Below are 13,957 nucleotides of genomic sequence, written 5' to 3'. Positions count from 1 at the left end.
AGGATCAGGCACACCCATTTTGTCAGATCCAGGCACAGTCCTGCCTCTGTCCTCAAAAGACCTGGCCCTGAATTAGTCTCAGCTCTGAAACTAATGGTGTCATTAGAGGGAACACTGTTTGTCCCTGCAAGCCTCAGTTTCCTCCCCCATCTGCTACACCGGATGATATACCAGGCTCCATCCTCCCTGGATGACTGTAATTCTTAGATAAGAAATTGGCAGATTGCATGTCAAATGCATGATGTAAGTGCCTGAGGTGTACTAATTTCTAGGAACCCCCAAGCGTTGCTCTCCTGAGGTCTGTCACTGTGCAGAACAGAGAATGGGAAAATGACCATGGACTCACTGTGGTACAGATGGGGGAACCTTTTACAGGAATGAGCATCCCAGGGATGGGCAGAAATGGAGTGGGGGAGGAGCAGGCCCCTCTAGCTTTGACTCTAGTAAGACCTCTAAGGAAGTCTCCACTACTCGTTTGGAGGAAAGGGACCATTCTTAAATGGGGACCTGGAGACCTGAGGCAAGAAGAAGTTGACCTTCCTAGGGTCAGATGGCAGGGCTTCTCGGGAGTCCCCAAGTCCTGAGCAAATAGCTCTTCTATTCCATGTGTGGCACCTGTAGTGTACGCACGGAGTATAAATGTATTCTTCTAAGCATCACCCCCACCAAAGCGATTCTTTGGCCCCATGATCCCTGGAGGCTGAGCTCCTAGCTGTACTCCAAGACAGCAGCTCTCAGACCAGCAAGTGAGCAGGGTCCTATTTCAGACCCATCTCAAAACCAAACTGGAATTTGATAGTTAACTCCCTGCCCATCCCATGCAGAAGTGTGAGGAGCATGGATACCTTGCCAAGGAGCAGCCACTGTGGATATGTCCTAGTTCTGAATCCCTCCTGGACCTCAGACAGGGCACTTTTCCTCAATGGGCCTGTTTCTTCAACTGCTGCCCAAATGTGAGCATGGACCAGCACGAAAGGCTCTCTGGAGATTTTTGGAAGAGGCCAAGGAGCATGTAGAGGAAGGGAGAGCCCAGACGGCATGGGGGAGGCAAAGGATCTTCATCCCTGGTCAGTAAGAAGCATAAAGTTGGGCTCAGACTTAGATTCGAAATCCCTCTGCATCTGTAAGGGGGCAGAGGTAGAGGGTGGGATGGGGGTCCTGGCAAGTCCACTGAGCATCTGAAATTTTATATAAACTGAAGTTCCCCCCCTCCCCGCTTTAGACCCTTTAAAGGACTAACTGACAAAGGGCCCAATAAGGATCTGTTGCCCAGTGGACACTAGTCAGCTGGCAGCTGGCAAAGCTTCAGATGCCACCTGATCAGCCTTGTTTCCCTGCAGGTAGGTGGGGCAGCTGTCATGGCTGTGGGCATCTGGACACTGGTGGAGAAAAGCGGTTACCTCAGCATCCTGGCCTCCAGCACATTCACTGCCTCTGCCTACATCCTAATTTTCGTTGGTGGTCTTGTCATGACAACTGGCTTCCTGGGCTTTGGGGCCATCATCCGGGAGCAGAAGAGCTGTCTCTCCACAGTGAGTGTCCCCCTGTCATTATGTGGAAGCTGTCTTTCCACAGTGGGTTCCTTCCATGGAGAGTGTGTGTAGGCCTGTGCTAGGTGGGGGCAGAGAAGCATTACATGTGTGTCCTCAGGTAGGGCACTGAGGATACTGAGGAGCCAGAGTGGGGTGGCTTCTGTGGGGTCTGTGGTGGTTCTGCTTCTTCCTCTTTCTCTTCCTCTTCCTCTTCTTCCTATTCTTTCTCCATTTTACACCTCTTCCTCCCCTAATCTTCCCTTTCTTCTTCTGCCCCTTCCTTCCTCCTTCATATTACTCTCCCTTTCCTCCTTTCCTTCCTTCTCCTCCCCATTGCCTCCTCCTTCCCCTTTTAGACTTTAGCAAGCAGTTTTCACAGATAGTGAAGACTGAAAACGGTGCTATGGTGACCCTCTATGTCCCTTCACCCAGAGTTCACCATTGTCCTTTCATGGTCACCCTTGCCTGGTGCACAGCCTCCCCATGTCTTGCTCTTTGTCGCAGAGCAGCTCCAGACACTGTGTTATCCGTGTTTCATATGTCTCTCAACCCTAAAGGTTCTTCATCACAGCTGAAGGCAGTCAACCCTAAAGGTTCTTCATCACAGCTGAAGTCAATATTCAGTTCTTAATATCATGAAATAACGAGTGAGCTTCTGATTTCCCCAGCTGACCTACAGAGTGTTGCTTCTTTTTAAGTTTGTTTAATTAGGCCCACGAGTTAGAATCAGCTGATCTGTTTCTGACGTCTCTTTTTATCTCTGAGGGTGGTCACCCCACTCTATTTGCTGAAAGACTGAGTCTTTCATTCTATATATTTCTAGCTTCTTCTTCTACTTCTTCTTCTTCTACTTCTCCTCCTCCTCCTCCTCCTCCTCCTCCTCCTTCTTCCTCATCTTCTTTCTTCTTCTCCTCTACTTCTCCCTCCTCTTCCTCCTCTTCCTCTCCTTCTTCTTGGATATGCCCCCATGTGTTGTTTAGTCTGAATTTATGGCAGTACAGTGGGGAGGCATGGTCAGACTTACTTGAATTGATCATTTGTAAAGAGGATTCCATGGCTGGCATGTGTAGGCTTCATGGCAGCTCTTCCTGGGTGTCTGGGTAGACACCCATAGCATCTACCCAGGGTCAGGAAAGAGGGCGTGGAGGAGCCAGCAAGGACCGGAGGCTGAGAACGCCTCGGGGCTCCACACACTCAGCTCTCTGACACCTTTGACTGTGACTGGCTCTGGCCTCCCTGTGCCCAACCCAGAATAACCCTAATGTTCAGAAGAGAAGAAACAGACAGAGAAAACTTTGGGAGGAAAAACCTTGAGCTTGGAGAGGAAGCCTAAGCAGCAGAATAGATCCAAGTTTCAAAGAGAAATCAGGCTGAGTTTGAAAGAAAGCAGGCAATGGGAAGAAGCTCTTGAGCTACCTATACCCGCCCTGCATCCCAGCCCCATCTCCACCATAGACCATGCAGTTCTGTCTTACACTCATCCCAGGGAGTGAAAGGCAGGGCTTGCAGCGGGGAGCCTGAAGCCTAGCCCCGCAGCAGCTCTCAAAGCAGCGACCTAGTTTTTGGCCTGGATATAAAAGCCGCTCTGTGCAGACCCAGCTGGATGGCGCTCCCATTTTGAAGAATTCCTTCATTGGACCCTGGGGGAGAGCTTGGATCCAGGGTGCTGGCAGGGTACATGGTGACATGTAGGCTAAAGTTCTTCAAGAGATGTACTCGGAGGCACTTTCCAGAGTGGAGCAAGGGTGCTGGGAGCAGCCACAGTCTGCCCGGTCATCCCTCACGTGACCTGGCGAGAGCAGGATCATCCCTTGAAGCCCGTATGAACTGGTTGTGGGAATACCATCCCTCTTCCCCCAACACGCACACCTAGAGCCAGAAGATAGTCAGGTGCCTTATATAGAATAGTCCACATATATTCAATATCCATATTCTCTTTAAAAATCATCTTTACCTATGTATACTACCAAACACAATGTAAGGGCCACACAAATAATTGTGCCTCCTCATTAAGCACCAATGGTGACATTCTGTACACACTAAGTACAGACACGCTGTAGCAGACCCTGTCTCTGCCACGTGCACCCAAGGCTATACAAAGCCAAGTCTTTCTCCAATAGATGGTGAAGAGTTGGCCACCTAAAGTCCCTGAGAGTCTTTGGCATATCCCAGATCTCACCACGCTGCTAGAGGAAGACACTGGGTCATAAGAAGTCAAGCAGAGAACTGTCCTATGCCTCAGTAACCTCGTGGGGACTGAGTCTCATGGCGATGAGGCTATCAGGCCCAGGGAAAGGACCTCTTTCCTTGGGAGGCTCAGTTCCTTGGTCTGTGTCCTGCTGTACTCTGAGAGGCCTGAGTTTCTAGATGAACTGTTGTCCTTGGTCCCTAGGACCTGTCCCAGGAAGGCAGGCTTCTGAATCCTGTGCCTCCTTCCTCCCTACCACGGAATGTCTTGCAGGGCATCTCGGGGAACATGAGGCAGAGGAGGAGCCATCTGCTGGGGAGACCAGGGCTCCCTCTCGATAGCCTAAGAAAGAATACAGACACCGTCCCTTTAGGACCCAGCTTCTGACTCAGCCATCCATCTACGGGGTGAGGTGTCCCCAGCAGCCTTGGGAAACAGCCTCTGCTGACTAGGCACAGCTTGCTGACGACACAGATGGCCACTGTTCACTAAGCACCGCCGCCGGCTGCTCCTCACACTCCACCACCCCTGTGAAGGCACTGCCATCTGTCCATCTGCATTGCTCCCAGCACCACTCACTGCTCACTCACTCAGGCCTCACACACCCACAAAGCTTCTAGGGCTCCTGGTGTGCACTTGACAGGAGCCGGGGAGCAGGTACAGACGGTGAAGTGACCTGCCCTGCCGAGAGAGGGGTCACTGGGAGGAGCGGCAGGCTCAGCCAAGCAGATAGGATGCAGAAAGCAGTCGTGTTGTCAGGAGAGTAGTGGGACACGCAAAGAGAGGCCAGAGGTGCCTTTGAAGGTTAGCAGGTCAGAGCCAAAGGAGATTGGGAAGGAAAATTATGGTAGGGCCGAGTCTTATCTGCTGGGCTCTCCTGGTTACTAGTTACTGGGGTGCTTACAACCTGATTATGGGGGTATTGAGGCAGTGGAAAAATACAATGTACACTTATAGAAAAAGAGTAAATGGTCCATCTCCTATGATCTGACTGACCTAGTAAACCTCCTGTCCCCAGAGGGACAAGATTTACTTTGGGCTAGAGCCCAAAGTTGTGAAATGGTTAAAGCCAGCATGCAGAACTCCCCTCTATAGCCCACTTCCCCCCGGAGGCAGGAGCTTCATGGTTCAACAGTCAGGTTTAGAATTTTCCCAGAAAACTACATAGAAGTAAGGGTATGTAGTTTTCCAAGTATGCTTCCAGCTTAGAGATACAAGACAGGGCAGGTTGTTGATCCACCTCTGACTGCATGTATGTGTGTGCACTTGCACAAGGGTGTGCATGCACGTGTGCACGCACACACATTCTGAATGTTTTTCAGTATATTCTGGAACTTTTTCAGTGCTCCACCTGGGGTGTGGGATGTAAGGCCCCTCTTCAGAGATTACCCACCCACACATTGCAGAGCCATCTTTCCTAATTGCATGCTGTCACCCTGGCAGCCCTGACTTATGCCACATGGCCAATATTTCCACTTTGGGGTAAACTGGGGAGCAAGTTACCAGGAATCACCTGCATTCTTCACATTTCATTTGGGAAAAGACCAGAGGTCCTAAGTCAATCTTTACAATAGATAAGGCCCTGCCCTGGAGTTGTGACTTCACCAGGCTTTGTAGGCCCAGGCAAGTATCTCTGACTAAGAAAGACGCGGAGAGTAATGTCTTTGGGAAGAGACTGATAGGAAAGTGTACTGGGTGTAAGAGGAAGCGGCCACTGCGTTTCCCTCCATTGGAATCTGAGCTCATGTCAATCAAAGTCCTTCTATTTGAGCCCAACAGAGCCGGTTGTGTGACTCTGGGTCTTTGTGAAGCCACTGCAAGGTCTGTGGGGTTTTTTTTGGGGGGGGGGGGACATTGGTGCTGATCTAGGAGTGGAATGTTCTCCAGTTTTATTATAAGGGAGCTATAGGTTCCCAGGACCTTGGCTGTAGACTCTGGGACTTCCTGGGTCACGGTTTCAAAGATTTAAGTGTCACCAAATAGAGTAGCACAGAGGACCACTCTATGGCTGAGTGGAAGGCAGAACAAGGCAAATTCGTAAGTCACAGGGGAGGACACAGTCAGGCTATGGGGGATGGGTCCTGGTACCTTCCTAACTTCTCACTGTAGCAGCTTCTATGGGGGATGTGTCCTCACCCAGGCTGTGGGCACGTTGGGAGCAGCGCCCTAAAAATAACTGCTAATTTAGGTCCCTTCTCAAAGGAGTTGTGCTATGATGTGTTGATTAGAGCTATGCTTTTATGATCTTTACATAATGTGGCTTCCCAGACTTTATGATGTTTCCTCATAATCCCTGCACTGTAGTGCCTGTAGTAATGGGGTTACTACAGTGCCTAGGAGAGGCTGAGTCACTGACCCAGGTTAAAGGTTGCATAGCAAGCTGGGAAAGCTGTAAAAACAAAACAAAACAAACAAACAAACCTGCTTTTAAGCACCATCCCAGATACATCTGCTATGGGTTCTAGTCTTTGTCCTCCTAGCTAACAAAAACCTCAGAAGACCAGATGGAAGCGTTGTGATTCAGAGACCCTGGTTTTTAGAAACTGGGTTCTAGAACTTACTTTTTTTTCATCCATCCCCTCCCTAAAAATAAAAAAATAAAAAAATCTCCTGACAAAGACCCAGTTTAGTCTGAGCCATCCATCACGATCTTCATTTGGCTGAAGATATAAAACTTTGCAGGGCCCACATTCCAGATTCTAAATATAGGCCCTTCCTTTGATCTAGATGGCATGGGTCCTGGTCATCAGCTTTCGGCTCAGATGGCCTGAATATTCATTCTCCCTCCCTCCCTCCCTCTCTCTCTCTCTCTCTCTCTCTCTCTCTCTCTCTCTCTCTCTCTCTCTCTCTCTCTCTCTCAGCTAAAATAGAAGACCTGATGTGAATAATTTAAAGCCCACCCCTTTTCCCTTCTTGGTTCTTATACCAAGCCGATCGCTGCTACGGCGTCCGAAAGGATGAGCTATTCCTGTTCCCAAGGACTGTCTCCTTCTTAAGAAAATGACTTTTAGGGGCTGCAGACATGCTAGGATGAAGGGTGCAGGAGTGAGGGCTATCTAGCCTTGGTGCAAGTAGGTCAGCCCCTCTCTAGACTTCTGGGTGATGCTTGGGGACACCCCCACCAGCATTCAGCTTGGATGCCCGTCATGCCAATAGCAATCTTTGATCTTTTCTCTTTCTCTTTGGGGACTACTGTGTGTAGAGCTGGACTCACTGTGTTCCTCCTTTGGGGATTCCTGCTGCCTCCATCGACTAAAGATTTCAAAAGGATGTTAACACAGAGGGAAAAAATAAATAAAGGCAGTTCTGTCAAGAAAAACAGAACACATCTGAAGGAACGTGTCATCTCTCTAAACCGAAACTGGGCTTTAAAGCTACCTGCGTTAGCCGAAGAAAGCACCGAGAGTAAGCTCTTAGTTACACAATTCAGAGTTCGATGCCTGAAACAACAGTAAGCCAGGAAGCAAGTGGGTAACTCAATTCCAATCTATCCTTGGTCATTTTAGTCATTGTTTCTTTCATACTCAGGACAGAACAGAGAGCAAGAAGGTTCTGGGCCGTGTTGCTTATGAGCCTGCTGGTGTCTCAGTACTCATGTTTGTGTATCACACACACACACACACACACACACACACACACACACTTTTCCTGTCCTCACTGAATAGTGACGTTCAGCCAGGAAAGTCACTAACATGGTGTAGGATGCCCATAGAAGCAGGCTGGTGTCTACAGAGGGCGTGACACACATCTATGACAAAGCACACAATCAAAGCAAACTGTCTAACGTCTGCTGGGCTCAGTCTTCATCCCAAGACTACAAAGCTCTGTCTGCTGATTTCCCCCCCTTCTCCCCCACCCCAAGGCTCACAGTAAATACGGACTACCTCCAGGCACAGGGTACTCCCTTTAGAGGTTCCACATCTTTCTTACACAGCCATCTATGGACTTGGACCCTTCTGGGAAGGCCATCTAGACCAAGGGACAGTTAGACTGTACTTAAGGAGGCCGGAGATCATGGTATTAAAGAAGGATGGATAGATGGACAGATGGTCACGTGAACCATGGAAAGAGGGAGGAAGAGGTCATGACAGTGATGTGGACAGGAGAGTCAGGTGTCAAGCAATAGCTTCCCTCTAGCCTGAGAGATTGCCTAGTGGAGAGCTTGTATGACAACTTGATCTCCTTAGATGCTAACTACTCTGTTCCCAGTACCCACCCACATTGTCACCCTAGCGAGATCCTGAAAGCAGTAATATCTGCATGGGTGTTAGACACCTGGTCCTAGCCAAGTGTGCAACAACCCAAGAGCATTGCTCCCTCTAATTACTTCCGATGGTACAAAAATGGATGCCTTCGGTGACCTAGGATCTGTCTAGGTCTTGCAACCAGGTTTCTGACTCCTTCCCTAGGACCTTGGCTAGAGCATGCAGGATGCCCTCTCCTTTGCCTAACTATATCTGTGTGTGCCACAGCTGAATCTCAGCCTTGGAAACATGGGCAGCAACAGTACACACCCCTCATGTCTGGCAAACCTGAAGATCTCTCCCCTCTCTGGGTGGCTGACCCTCATTACTGAGCCTGTGAGCAAGGCTGCAGCAAGCACCCCAGGGAAGATAATGAGACCATCAAGGAAAAGGTAGCCTGAAGAGAGAAGGGGTCATTTACTGCACCCCTGCCCCACTTGCCTCTATCTGAGCAACTGAGTCTTCACCCCACACCCACCAACCCTAGGAAGTGGCACAAACAGGGCTGTTGTGTTATTTTTCCTGGAGTGACAAATATCTATTCACTGGTATATATACAAATTGGTATCAGCTGGGTACCAGTGACAAACCAAAGAAATAAATCCACCCAAATCTACCTTGTGTTAACAGTGGGTACACCCTGGTAACTTACTGTTACTCTTGCAGGACCCCAGTTACTCGAAAGGACATAGGTGACCATCAGCAAGCTACGTCACTCAAGAACCCACCCCCATATGGATGTCAACTTGAAACACGAGTCCCTGAGCTCCCCATAACTTGCACACAGCTCCACCAAAGAGACTGCTCTCCATCACAGATACTATTTTTATAACCCCAGGGTATGACATTGTGAAACTTTTCCAGTCTCCCGATCCCTGTAAGTTCCCTGAGCTTCCGGACTCTTATGAGTCAGCTTGCCCTTTTAGGAAGGAAGGCTTCAATTTGGAGAGAGTAGATACACAAACGAGAAAGATTGCCTTCCTTTGGAAACATGGCAGCCGGCCTTGGGACTAAGGCTCCCTCTACCTTGGGATCAGAAAAGGAGCAGTCTTAGATGTCTGACTGTGTCCCCTTCTGGTCAGTGCTGGACTTGGCTGTGGGAAAACCTTCATGTTGACTGTCTGTGGTCAGGGCCCTAACAAACGCTGAGGTTTCAGGGACACTGAAGTCGTTGAACTACAACACCCCAGAAGCTAGACGGCTGAGGTCTGGAACCCCCTACGGTAACCCATGAAGCTGCCAGAAACACATGGCATTGAGCCTGCAGTCAGCAGCCTCAGACCCTCTAGTTGTGACAAGCACGTGTACCTTGATAATCCCATTACAAAACAGAGAATGTGACATCCCAAGGGCAGGCTGGTCCCAAAGCAAGGACACAAGCCCCGCTCACCAAGCAGAGATGGCTGTATAGCAGCAGGGTGCTGTACAAATACCTCTCTCCCGCTTCTGCTTGCATTTAATGCACAAGACCCAGGGGAGGGGGAACTTAACCCTAGTTACATAGTATCTTATCACAAGCCACCTTCTGTGCCACTACCTTCCAAACCAGGACCACCTTTCTCTGTACCCGACCATTGCCACCTCCACAGCATGCTCAATAGACACAGGCTGTTGTTTGGTTGGTTGTTTGGTTGGCTTTTTGTTGATAGCCAGTTAACTTCCTCCATCACCCCTCACCTCCAGACTTCTGCGGCCAATGCTTCATCATACATGGAAGGCTTGATGCAGAGCCGTCAACCTCAACAGGTGTTTGCAGCCCATTTGTTCCTGGCTTTCCTGCTCTTCTGGGCTCAGTGTAGGGAAGAGGGAAAGGACTGTGGCTCGGTTGTTGGTTTGGTCTACTGAGGAATACGAGACCCTCTGCTCAAAGGGGTTTATACTGTCTCAGAGGCTTTGTCCTCTAGGACCTCTGACCTTTCCCAGTGGGCTATCTGTTTCCTGGAGCCTCTCTTGCTCCTGGTAGAAATGTCTTCTCAGTTCCCTTTTCTCTATCATTACTCTTCTAGAATTCTTGCCATTAGAGACCACGCTGTGGCTCTATCCTGAGCCCCTGCCACCATGCCCTGCCCTCATTACATGCTGATCTACCTCCTGTTAGCCTGTGAGAAAATGTGAAAGCACAGACCCTTCCAGGGTCTCCCGGGCAGGTTAGTCAAGTCCTCATCCATAAATCTATCAGCAGAAGGATTCTCCGGATCCCTGTACTATATGCACCACCCCAACACCTCCATGGGGAGCCTGCTTCTCTCTCTGCAGCCAGCTGCAGGCCCTGTACCCCATTCTGGATCTTGTTGTCACTCAGCCTATTCGGATGGAACCCTGGGAAGTCCCTACATAAAACCTGGCAGACACCTGTCTTTGTCTTGTCTCACGGGAACTGTGTTTTGTTTCCATGGTGCCTGGACCCATGCAAGGTGATCCTCTTGGGCCCCAGCGGTTAGCCCTGTACTCTGGATGACCTCTGATCTTCTGGAACACCCCCTTCCTCCCAGGACCTGTCAGCTCCCTCATTGCTGTGTCTCAGTCTCCCCTCAAGCTGTCGGCCAATTATGATGCCGTCTCTGCCCAGACCTCATCCCGGCCACCCTCAGCAGACTGAATGTGAAAGCCAGCCATAGATAAACAGGCACAACCTCACAGCTCCCAGGTGGGATGGCTGAGGCCCAGCACCCAGCAAGTCAAGGCCGTGGCTCGTTGACCGGGTCTGTGAGCACTGGACTGGTGCCAGGAGGACCAGAGGTCACCTTCGACCTTCCGACAGTGACATCTTGTTAGAGGAATGACTTGATGCTCCTGAGTCTATATCCTCTCTCTTCTGCAAATAGACAAGTGCCTCCAGCTGGTGGGTGATTGTCAGAAAATAATTTGTCCCAAGGTCACTTGCTGCTTAAACAGCTGGCTCTGTCTTTTCTGGTGTGGCTTGGTCTGAAGTTCCTGGACCTTCCCCCACCCCTTGCCGCTGTCATCTTTCACACTCAGCTGCTGAGATCTTCAGAGGGGAGAAGCTTCTCACGGCTGGTTAACTTTGGCCATGCCTTGAGTCTGCTCTTTCCTTAAGACGATTCTGAGAATAGCCTCGTATCTCCATCTGCCCCAGTCCTCCTGGACCAGCTCCTCGGTGGTCCTGTGGTGGTCTGGTGGCAAACCTTGCAAACTGTTTTTGTTTCTGTTTTTAAATCTCATCTGAAGAATGGGGAGGGGGACCAAGGAGCACTCTTGTTTGTGGCAGAGTCCACGGGACAGAGGAAGTCTGAGATGGCCATTTTATAAAAGTCTTTAAACTGACCACAAAGATAGCGAAGCAGACGATACTGAACTGCCGTCCTCCATCATTTGGCTCTGCTTATCTGACCTAGAAATTACCTGGCACTCGGCTTGGCCCAGTACAGCGTGAGTCCATCTGATGACTGTTTCTAATTAATTGCCCTAATGTTCCAGGGAGACATATTTCTGCATATTTCCTGCAGAGCCTCTCGTTATAAAATATACTGGTTTCTTTCAGAGAGGACTGTGCAATTTCAGATTCCTCGCAGCGCTGTCACTTTAGAAAGTATCTAACTTTGCTGCTAGTTAAAACTGTTCTATCAAAGGACTATCAAAGGGGGGGGGTGGGGAGATGGCCCCAGGAAATAAAGGCCTTACTATACAAGCATGAGGATCCGAGTTCGGATCCCCTGGATCCAGATAAATGCCATTCCTCTGCAATTCCCCTGGCAATGCCACTCTCCCCAGGTCACCAAGAGCAAGATCCAGCAGAGGGACCCAACTGCTTCGGAGAGCACAGTTTTTCCAAAGATCAAATGCTTTTTCCTGGGGTGTTGAACAAACATTTCTTCACCCCAAACAGAGTTCCAACAGACAGAAGAAACAATTCCACCCAGGCCCCCCTTGGTGAAGCAATGGGTTTATTGGCGTTTCTTACAGGAGCATGGGTGACCAAAACACAGCTTTCTGACTGCAAAGCTCACCCTAGCACAGATGAGGTGCTCCAAGCACATCTTGCAGCCAACTCCACCCACGTTTCCCTGTCCAGCAGTTGCTTCCTGCCTGTGTAACCTTGGGCAGAGGCCTATGAGTCTTGTGATCCTGAAGGATGCTTCCATTTGAAGGAAGTGGTTACACAGCCCTAGGCATCACTCCAGCCTCCTGACCCAAGGGAGTCACTGACTACACTGAGTAGTGCAGATGTGTCCTCGCAGACAGGCAGAGTCAAATCCCTCCAATGCCTGTGTTTCTGGGTTCCATCTCTGGCTTCTTGGCAAGTGAATAACTTTCTCCAGGCTTCTTTTGTGCGTGGAAAAGTGCCTAGGGGCAGATATGCGAATCAAATCTTTGCATCAGCCTGAGAACCTGAGAGAGAGTGCGCCTCAGACTTTCCCAGTCTCTAAAGCATTGATGTGTCTGCTGGAGAGTTTTGGGTACTAGAAACTCTCCCAGGCCTCAAAGAAGGTCAGCAGCACCATGGTTCTGCCTTCTGGAAACCCCTAGTACCTTCTGTCCTGGCTGTGACAATAGAGAAATGGCTCCAGAATTTGCCAACTGGTCCCTGGAGGCAAAATCTTTCCAGAAAGAGTGAACTGTTGGGTAACCTGAACTGAGGTAGCAGCTGTGTTACCTTCCAGACAGAAGATTAAACCACTTTTCAGCACAGGGCTGACCCTGCTGCGAGTTCCTGTTGTCTCACCGTCTTTCTGTAGCCCAAGGGGTTTCCTGAGCATATCCCCAACCCTACCAAGCACAGTAGAAGAGCCAGGGAACGCCAAGATATGCTTCCTATTCCCAGAAGCTCACGGTTTCTCTGGGGGGACAGGACTAAGCTCTTCAACAGAAGAAATTGAGACAGCCATGAGTGAGTGGAAGGTGAAGACCTCCTCAGAGCAAAGGAACTGTGGACCAGCAGGGGAAGAGATCAGAGACAACTGAGTCCAGAGAAGAGGACCACGGAGACAAGCCCAAGTCAGCCAGTTGTCAGGCAGGTGGTGCAGTGGGCATCTTCAGGGTTTGGTGATGCTGTAGGCATCTTCAGGGCTTGGTATGGTAGAGGCAGGACTGAGCCAGGAAATGAAGGACAGACAGGCAGGCACTGCCTGTGGGATTGGTGAGGGCCAAAGCTTGAAAGCTGGACAGATGGCCTGGGGTGCAAGCAGAGCATCTTTGAGTCATACAGAGGGGCGGAGATGATTGTGCTGGGAGTCTGTCTGCACGTGTAGAGGAGGAGACAGCAGGGGTGAGGTATTTGTTAGGACTCATGAACCCCCATCACAAATGCCTTCTGGGACCAATCAGTTTTGTGCTCAGAGATGCAGGATCCTTGGAGCCCTTCGTCTGCCTCCTGAGAGCTGTCACAGGGAGCTATGACTCAGGGCCTCTTCCGCCCAGGTGAGTCACACACCTGCAATCCTCTTGTGGTAAGAACCGCTGCCCAAACGGTTGGTCACCTGTGGCTAGCTTGGTCCCCTCAGAGCACCAGGCTCCACCCCTGTTTTCTGGGATACCTCATCATGCTGGAGCATTACTCTTTGCTCCCTTGGACATTTAACACAGTACCAAAGTGCCTCCTCTACACGACACCTTGACATGTCACATGGCCCGTTGGATCTTCTGAACAATCCCAGTTTCATCAATAGTCCAAAGATGTGACATGGTTTCATGTCTCTCTCCTCCCTCTTTCCACCTGTTCTCAGGAGCTACCATAGTACTGATTCCCCAGGGGAGCAGTATAAAACAGTCACCTCCTCAGGACCGGTGTTCACGACAGACACAGGTGGCAAGATGTGACTCTTAGCTGCCAGCAGCCTAATACTGCTGCTCAGGGACAGATACCCCATTACCTCCTTCCTGCTATCTTGGAAGACATGCTAATATTCATTTGGAAGGGCTGGGTTGACCAGTAAGTAGTCCCTGCCTATAGGTTCTCTGTAGCAAGACAAAGGCTGCCCTTAATACCACATCTGGGTAAAGGGAGTGTGGGACAACTTCAAGCCAACCGAAAG

At 50.0% G+C, this 13,957-nt stretch overlaps 1 protein-coding gene across 1 annotated transcript in view; it reads left to right on the top strand.

Annotated features, from left to right (window-relative positions):
- Window positions 1-13,957, top strand: part of TSPAN11 (tetraspanin 11) — a 60,764-nt gene that overhangs the window by 34,673 nt on the left and 12,134 nt on the right. The window contains exon 3 of the mRNA XM_080914048.1: window positions 1,341-1,532. Coding sequence (XP_080770174.1) covers window positions 1,341-1,532 — 192 coding nt within the window. The remainder of the gene's footprint in view (window positions 1-1,340; window positions 1,533-13,957) is intronic.

The sequence above is a fragment of the Micromys minutus genome (genome assembly GCF_963924665.1).
Source record: "Micromys minutus genome assembly, chromosome: 3".
NCBI classification, from domain to species: domain Eukaryota; kingdom Metazoa; phylum Chordata; class Mammalia; order Rodentia; family Muridae; genus Micromys; species Micromys minutus.
This window is presented reverse-complemented; position numbering and strand designations above follow the sequence as displayed.